We start from the raw sequence: 9,412 nt of genomic DNA on the forward strand, positions 1-9,412 counted from the left end.
GGATTTTCATGCAAGGCTCTCCTGACCATTCATTTACCTTTGACGAGGTCACAAGTTCTATGGTGTCTGTTATTATTGAACTTTTAAGACATCAAAATCTCCTGGTTTTGACAACATTAATGCCCTAGTTGTTAAATTTACTTCTAAAGCAATAGTTGCACCTCTAACCGAACTAATCCACGCTTGCATTCGCAAGGGAGCTGTGCCGATTGCGCGTGGATTGGAAATATGCCCAGGTTACACCAGTTTTCAAATGTGATTAGCCTACGGATAAAAGAAACTACAGGCCCATCTCTGTACTACCAATCTTTAATGCAGTCTTTTGAAAAGTGCATTTACCATCAGTTATATTGATAAGTCGTTTGATGTACTATTAGTTAGTCGTCAATCTGCATTTCGTAAGCAACATGAAGGTGATACTGCACTAAAAGTTAAGTTTAATCTGGATTCCAAACGCTTTGTCGGTGTAGTATCTTTAGATCTCAGAAAAACGTTTTATAGCCTGCCACTTGACCTTCTCTTGGCTAAACTTGCTGCTTATGGACTCTCGTCTAAGAGGAGTATTGGTCTGATGAAAAGTTTTCTCTTTGAACGCAGACAACGTGTTAAAACCTTTGACAGTTTTTCTGACTGGTCAGTAGTCTCTTGTGAGTGCCACAATGGTCCGTCCTCGGCCCCCTTCTTTTTAAAACTTTTCTTAATGATTTTCCCTGTGTGTTTTTTCAAATATAATTGTTTACTTATTATTGTTTACATTCTTACTCTACTCATACATTACATATAGTACATTGCATATTATCAGAAACCCATAAGGGTTCAGTGAAACTTTTCTTATCATATATCATATATCTTTATGTACCCTCGGATTTTTAGAGTAGCTTGGTGTAGCTAATATCTCCGAGCATTCACCCTCCCAACCATGATACATCACAGAAGACAGACCACAACACAGGGAACTACATGCCTTACTCTTTACGACAAGTGTACGGGCTCTTTAAGCGTCCCACAGGATTATGAACATTGAAGGGTTGTGAGACGGGACCTCCGGCCTATCGTCCTTATCCGAGAAGACTAGAGAGTCTAACCATTTGCAGATGTAATTACAAAGGCAGCACTTTCTCCTCAGTTATTTAAAGACCCTGAGTGTTGGTCCGGCCGGAGTTGAACCCACGACCTCCCGCGTGACAGCCCGTGCTCAACCAACTGAGCCACCTTGTGTGCTGGGAAACAAGCTTCTGAACATTCAATTTGCTAAGTACCATATTTGGAACAACAAGAGCGAGGGGTTTCCAAATATGGTACTTAGCACTGAGCCATTAAACTAATCAGTTCGCACTGAGTATTCGGAAGCTGTGAACGCGCGTTACACGTTTCAACCCTTATGGGTTTCTGATATTACACAAAACACCACATTACACTATACTGTATTACATTCAACAAATACATTTTAATGCTTACTTATTCACGAAATGACAAATAATGCGCTTGATCTTGACCACCTCGCACAAGCAAGGAAAAAAACAGTTTTAATTATTTACGAATGGAGGGTTGTAATGTGAGAGGAAAGAGGGAAAGCCTGCCTCGGGGCATTGACCGTGTGTTCTGCTGGTCCAAATACAGAAAAGCGCAACTATAGGCAAAAGTATTGATGTTTTGTTTTAAAAACCTGGGGCTTGATTCCCCTTGCCAGATAACCGAACTTACTGTGCAACTCCAAAATAAGCGTATTAGTGTTTCCTCTTCCGTGTCTGGTTTGAACTTTTTCAAACCAGTGTCCGGTGTCTGGTTTGAACTTATTCCACAATTGCTTTACCGCTGAAATGATACCCATAAAAGATAAAAACGTTGGCTTAATGTTGTAACGTTCTTAGAAATCCGAGAAGGACACAAAAGTACCGTCGTTGGTCATTAAATTGCTGATAGTTAGGACTCCACTGGTATCCCTCAACTTAAAATATACTGGTTCATTTTCAATACGTATAAGAGAGTTAACCAGATGAGTTGTGACCGGATCTGGGCGGTGGAAACCATTGTATCCTCAAAAGGAATTTCAAGGCTAATCCACATAAGTTCCAAAGTTTTGGCCTAGCCCCGGGAAGATCATCTGTTGATTTTGAGTTCAAAGTGGCAGATCAAGAACTTAAACAAGAAAACTGTCTTAAATTACATGGAGTTACCATTGACGATAAACTTAATTTTCATGAACATATTGCTGGCCTATGCCGCAAAATTAGCCAACAAATAAGTGTACTTAACAGATTCAGACGCCTTATCCCTTTTGATATTAAGTTATTTATTTATATATTTTTTTACCTTCGCCAGTCAAGCTGACAGAGCGCCAAAACAGCTTGCGCCAATTACTGTGGCCCCTTTTTTAACCCTCCCAACCATGATACACAAGAGAAGACAGACTACAACACCGGGAACTACGTGCCCTACTCTTAGCGACAAGTGTGTGGGTTCTTTTACGTCCCACAGGATTATGAACATTGAAGGGTTGTGAGACGGGACCTACGGTTTATCGTCCTTATCAGGGAATTCTAAAGAGTCTAACCATTTGCAGATGTAATTACAAAGGCAGCACTTTCTCCTCAGTTATTTAAAGACCCTGAGTGTTGGTCCAGCCGGAGTCGAACACCGTTGCTCGGTAAAAAGTTAAAGTTACAATTCCTTTTCTCTTTCACATCTTAATTACCATCCCACTGCGTGACGTTTTTGTTCTAAATGTGATTCAGATAAGTTTGAAAAATTAAACGAACGAGCCTTTTTTCAAAATAAGGCTAAGGACTATAAATCATTATTAATGATGACCAATAGGAAGACTTCAAAATATTGTCTTTCTAGTGTATAAAGCACTAAATAATGTAGCTCCATCATACATTAAGGATCTCTTCTTTCTACGTGCCTCGCCATATGATCTCAGGGGATCCCGTATTGTATCTCTTCCTAAGTATAACACAACATCATATGGACTTAAATCAATTAGATATTTAGGGCCTAACTTATGGAATTCTCTTAAAGACAATATTAGATTATCTGATTTCCAAAATTGATTGGTATGCAGTAATAACAATGTTCCTTTTTTTCCTTCTTTTAGTTTTGATGCACTTTAGGTAGTTTGTATCTAGTTTTAGTTTTAGTAGTCTGTGCTTGCTCAAACTAGCACCAGTGTGATATATACATTGTCAGCGGTTCACTCAATCTCGGTTATCAGCTCATATACCTTAGTTTGACCTTATATGGTAAATAATTGCCCTAAGCGTTGCTAAGCTAATTTTGTTTTCGCCAGAAAGCAAAATTTCTCTCTGAATAAACCAAAAAAAAAAAACGTTTTTGTGGAAAGTTTGGATCAATTCCGACAGTTAGAAGTACGCGAAAAGGCAAGAAATATTCTTGTGATGAGCCTGCGTCTGTCTGACCAAAAGGTCTTACACAACATCCCATCAATTCTCATCAAGTTTTTTTCCTTTTCGCTCGGATTTGCTCGCATTTTTCGCTCGTATTTCGTACTTTCTAAACTTTTGGAGTTTAAGGAATTTAATAAAACAACTATTCCATTCGCGCTTGTTGGATACGAGACTGGTTATAACCAACTCGGCGCTACGCGCCTCGTTGGGTATTTACCATCTCATATCCAACGCGCGCTCATGGAATAATTGCTAAGCAAGAGAGTATGAAGTTAAGAGAGGTAATCCCTCATATTGGCCCTATTCCTATCGTAATCTCTCTTAAAGTGGTACTATGATCAAAAAATCATTTCCTTTTTTTTCTTCAGATTTTGAAAGTGTGTTCGCTTAACACCTGACTGGCAAAATTTTGAGCTTTGAGTTTTATCCAAAGGCTGTTTATTTTGAGTGTAAGTTTTGGATTTCACGGTCCGCCATTACTCACGTTCAAAACTGGCCGATTGGACCTCAGAGGGTTGGATCTAGAGAAAATGACGTCATTTACTCACTAGCTTAAAATTTCAGCGTGTAAACGCAACTTATTATATATGCAAAACACGGGCTGAAAAGTCTGAAAGCCCGAAACTCCCGTGCTGCATATTAATTAGGCCGCGTACACACGTATTGCATTCTTAAACTAGTGAGTGTTTGACGTCATTTTCTCCTCGACCCAGCTCTCTCAAGATTTTAAAGTTAGTAATGGCGGACCAATAAATAAGAAAATTCCAGCTAAAATAAACAGGTGTCTTTTTAAAATCAGAACTTAAAACTTGGGTGAGTTAGTGTTTAGTTAACATAGTTTTGAAATCCAAAGGAAAAACAAAATTTTTTTTTGGTCGTAGTACCACTTTAAGCTATTTTTAGATCTCCTGCGAGACCCGTTATTCCCTCGATGATTAACTGATAGCCAATCATGTGTCCCCATTTGTACCAATGTTGACAGCTGAGCGAATTCCCACGCAATGATTGGCGTCGTTAGCGAAAATGGGGACATATGATTGGCTATCAGTTGACCCTCGTGGGAATACCGGATGTCGCAGGAGATCTAAAAATAACTTAAGAGGGATTACCTCTCTTACCTTCATACTCTCTTGTTGTTAAGTATATGCTAGAAGAGGGGAATAAACTAATCTCTCTACTTAATAATCATGTTTCTAAGGCCGTTAGGATCAAAGAGCAAGAAATGTGCAATTTAGAGACTACCTTCAAAGGCGGAGCCTAAAATTTAAGATCCAAATATTTGTGAAAATTTGAGATATTCGTAAATGTTTCGCTGATCATGCCAGTTAGACAGACTAGAAGCGCTAATACTGGAATCACTGATAGAGTTTCGACGAAATGTAATGTCAATCAGTTTCGTTCATCTACCACCTGTCCATCGTATATTCAGTTCCTAGCAAGAGTGAATAAGATAAGAGTGTTGTTATGGCATGGGTGGGGTCTCCAGCACAGTCACAAATGAGTCTATTTTTAGAATACCCGTTCCCGCCAAAATCAGTTGTTATGTCCCTGAAAAAACATGGCAAAACCAGTCACGCGTGACATCGCTTCATCTGACTGGTTAAAATTGGCGGCCCTTTGTTTGTTTCGCCCGCAAAGTGTATGTAAAAATAAATAAATCCATTTGTGATTGTGCTAGAGCAAGGCCGCAAAGTGATAGATCAACACTAATTCACTCTTGGTTCCTAACTGTTAAATGAGGAAGTCTGAAACACAGGTGGATCACATACGCCCCCTTCATTGAGGGAAAACAATCAAACGAGAACATAATACTGAGCGCTAGCTGTATAATTATTCGCACAATGACAATGAAAGGAGAGCAAAAGAATTTCAACTGAGAATATACACACAGTGGTACTGATAGCTTCTCCCGAGAGGCACAGGCGTTTTATCGTTGTATGTTATACAAAGGAACCTCACAGCTCTTACAAAGAGATGATGACCGAGTATTGTCAATACAATTTGGCGGTTTGGATTGTATAATAAATAAACAACAATGATAGCGTTATCACGTGCGTCAGTTCCCCTATAGATCGTAATTTTAGCTTATTGGAGCATAGGCAGCCCAAGCTCGCGTCACTACAGACAGCCGTTGAGAATTGAAACGCGTTATAAGACTTTGTATGGGAAATCAAATACCGTCGATTATAAAGCCTAAAAAATGCTCAATTTAACTTTCATTCAATAAAGTGAATAAAAATGACTCACCTCTGGTGTATTCTTGTGCCTTTTGGAGCTTATTACACCGTTTCGGGAATTCTGTGTTTTCAGTGTTTTCAATGTTCTAAGACGAAGTCAAGGCTGCACACTACGATTCCGACCGTTGTCAGCTCAGAGGCGGTTTGCGACTCGAAAATCCATCCCAGCCAAGATTTTTTCATGCAGAGCTAAAACCACATCATTTGCGAACCTCCGTGAATGTTTCATCGCCAAAAAACCCCACGCACTTGGATGGAAATTGAGCATTTTCTGCTTCGATTTCCACGATAGCTGATGAATTTAACTGCAACTGATGACCCGTGAAGACACGGAGCTTGGGTCCGAGGTCAAATTAACTCCACCCGATGAGGTACAGTCATTACAACACTTACCCCATCCCCACAGCGGCTTCTCGTAACCATGGAGCTGTTACGAGATGTGGAATAACTCTCCCGGAAACCGATTGCCTACTAAACAATATTCTGGTAGCTTCCAAATATTTCAAAACACGATTGTTCACAGCTCCTTCAAAGAATTTTGATAAAACTGGAAGCACTAGTGTTCAATGGCATTAAATATTCATGACAATATATAGTCCCCAGATGCCTCCTAAATGTCTTAAGTTAGTTTTAAGGTCAATTCTTTATTGCAACTTGTGTAATACAGTTTTTGGCATATGACTGTAGCAACAAAAAAGAAACCATTACGAAACAGATGTAAAGTGGATAACGAAAAATATGAAAAGCAACTGAAACTGAAACCAATTCTAACCCTTGTTCCAGATGGAGGGAAATCCAATGAAGATATATTGGCCCGGCAGCCAGATGTAAAGCCAACATGGATAATTCAAGTTTCGTTTGGCGTTTGCCAGTAAGGGCAAAAAAAAAAACTTACTAGAAGAAATAGTTGTTCAAGATGTGAGGGGTCAAGGGAATTTAAAAACGGTTTTGTCATATTTTAGAAACAAAAAGAAAAGGCCGTTTGAAAGGTATTGTGAATGAGCTGCACAGTACGGTTCAGAACCTTACGGAAACTCTTGTTAAGGAAGTCAATATTGCCTGTAAAGAATCTGTAGTCGATCACACTCTGATAATATTTCCTTTTAGAGATTCCTCGTTTTCTCCATTGTCAGTTTCCCTTCTTCTCAATTTCGCGTTCCCTGTTTTGGACAGCCGTCTTTATTTAAGATGATTTTCTATCTTCCATCCCGCATTTTTTGTCTTGCATTTTCCAACAAGGATCTTTCATATTTTATTGTATTTTCCAACTCGCATCACGCATTTTTATCTCTAGTCACGCGATTTTTAACTCGCATCTCTCATGCCGTATGTCTCCTACAAGCTTATAAATAGTCATGACTAAGAAAAGATGAAAAGGAACACTTCCCAGACACAACGTACATGAAGTAACGAGATGGAAAATACAACTTTATACCAATGAATGTCGCGATAAAGCTCCATCGCAAGATGAAACTTGACAGGAACTGAAAAATTAGCTTCGTTTAGCGACCAGCTGTGCGTGTTAATGAATATTACGACTAAAGTTTTTTTCAATAATTGCTGTCAATTTCATATTTCGTAACTTTATTTGACACTAAAGGGAATGTGACTTATGGTTAACATGTAAAACTCTTTAATAGTTCTTTGCTGCAGAAGTTTAATCCCAAGGACTGAGCCGTAGAAGTAATTTTTAATTATAGATTCTAGTAGCTTGGTGAATAGGTTACTTTACCAACCCTTGAAATTTAGTATTTGTAGTAATTTAGTATATTTACAACAAGAATGGAAAACAACCTTACCTGTCTACTGAATAATCATGTTTGTCTGCGATGTCCAGTAGATAACGACAAAGAAGACCGTTCGGGATGGAGTAAAAACAACTAACATATATTGACCCAGCAGCCAGATCAGGTTTAATCAACCTGGATGAAACTTAAGTTTCCTTTGCCAGTAAATGCAAAAAGAACTAGCTACGGTTTGGTAATTTCTTGCAGTCTCCGCTAGAAGGAAAAATTGTCGTTCGAGATGATGGCGTTTAACATAAGTTTTTTTTTTCCCCCGCATTCTACCAAGAAAAAGAGCCTCGCTGAAAAGGTACTGTGCCGTTCAGGACCTTACAGAAACTCTTGTTAAGAGAGCCAATATTGTAAAGGATTTGCAGTAGATTTGATCTTTAATATTTCTTCCTTTCAGAGATCATCCGTCTTAGAGATTCCCTGTTTTAAAGACGTCCCTCCCTCGATTCTCCGTTACCTATTATGGAGAGCCGTTTTATTTAACATTTTCTACCCAGCACCTTGCATTTTTTCATACCGGATTTTCTATATCTTGCATCTCGCATTTCCTAACTTCCCTCTCACATTTTTTTTTTAATCGCGTATTTCCTAACTCGCACCTCTTATTTCCCCAACAAGCTTCCGTATTCGCAGGCTTTCATATGTAATCGTGACTAACTAAAAATGAAATCGGACTCACCCCAGACACAATGCAGTAACGAGATGAAAAATGCAACTTTACACCAACGAATGTCGCGATAAAGCTCCATCGTAAGTTTAAACACCACGGAAAGACAAACTAACTTCTTTTAGCGGCCAGCTGCTCGTGTTAAAGAATATTAAAACTTAAGTATTTCAATAATTGCTGTCAATTTAATGTTTCGGAACACTTTATTTGGATCTAAAAGGTAAGATGACTCATGGTTAAGATGTAAAACTGTTTAATAGTTCCTGAGGGCAGTTTAATGCAAAGGACGGAGCGCTAAAATTAATTTTGTAAATTATAAATTCCAGTGGCATAGTGAATAGCAAGAAAGAATTAGATAACTAAGGCCCGTTTCAAACGTTGAACTTTTCATGTACCGAATCTAATGCAGGTGAAAAAAGTCTATTGTTTTCGCTCATTTGCATTAGATTTGGTACATGAAAAGTTCAACGTTTGAAACGGGCCTAATTCACTCTTGTGAGTAGCCAGTTTCTTTACCAACCCTTAAAATTTAGTATTTGTAGTAATTTAGTGTAATTTAAAACAAGAAGGGAAAACAAACTAATCTATCTATGGAATAATCATGTTTGTCTGCAATGTCCCGCGCGTGGATAACGACAATTATGAAGACCAAATATAAAGCCAAATTCTCCCAAAGACTGTATTCACGCGGCAGCCAGATCAGGTTAAATTAACATGTATGGGATGAAATCAAGTTTCCTTTACCTGATGCCGGTAAATGCAAAACTGAGAACTTGCTAGAAGGCAAATTGTCGTTGAAGACGATGGCGTCTAAAACAATTTTTTTTTCGCATTCTACCAAGCAAAAGAGCCCGCTGAAAAAGTACAGTGCGGATAAACACTAGTAAAACCAAGTCAGTTGAGTGATCCAGTGGGTAGCGCTATCCAAACTTCGAACGAGTGGAGCCAGATCTCTAATAATTCTTCCTGTTAAGGATCTCCAGTCTTAGAGATTCCCCATTTTGGAATTATTTTCCCCGTTTTAGAGATTCCCTGTTTTAAAGACTTCCCTCCTTCGATTCTCCGATGCCTATCATGGAGAGCCGTTTTAATTAACATTTTGTACCTAGCACCTCGCATTTTTATCCCGAATTTTCTATATCTTGCATCTAGCATTACCTACCTTGCCTCTTCCATTTTTTTATCGTGCATAATGTAACTCGCGCCTCTTTTTTCCCCAACAAAATTCCGTATTTGCAGGCTTTCATATATAATCGTGACTAACTAAAGATGAGATCGGACTCACCCCAGACACAATGCAGTAAC

The 9,412-nt window shown here is 38.7% G+C and overlaps 1 protein-coding gene across 1 annotated transcript in view; it reads right to left on the minus strand.

Moving 5' to 3' along the window:
- LOC137989342 (neuropilin-2-like) overlaps positions 1 to 8,192 on the minus strand; it is a 113,806-nt gene extending 105,614 nt beyond the window's left edge. The window contains exon 1 of the mRNA XM_068835165.1: positions 8,120 to 8,192. Within this exon, the coding sequence (XP_068691266.1) occupies positions 8,120 to 8,189 (70 nt within the window). The 5' untranslated portion in view covers positions 8,190 to 8,192. The remainder of the gene's footprint in view (positions 1 to 8,119) is intronic.
- Between the last annotated feature and the right edge of the window lie 1,220 nt (positions 8,193 to 9,412).

Source organism: Montipora foliosa, unplaced genomic scaffold, assembly GCF_036669935.1.
Source record: "Montipora foliosa isolate CH-2021 unplaced genomic scaffold, ASM3666993v2 scaffold_455, whole genome shotgun sequence".
NCBI classification, from domain to species: domain Eukaryota; kingdom Metazoa; phylum Cnidaria; class Anthozoa; order Scleractinia; family Acroporidae; genus Montipora; species Montipora foliosa.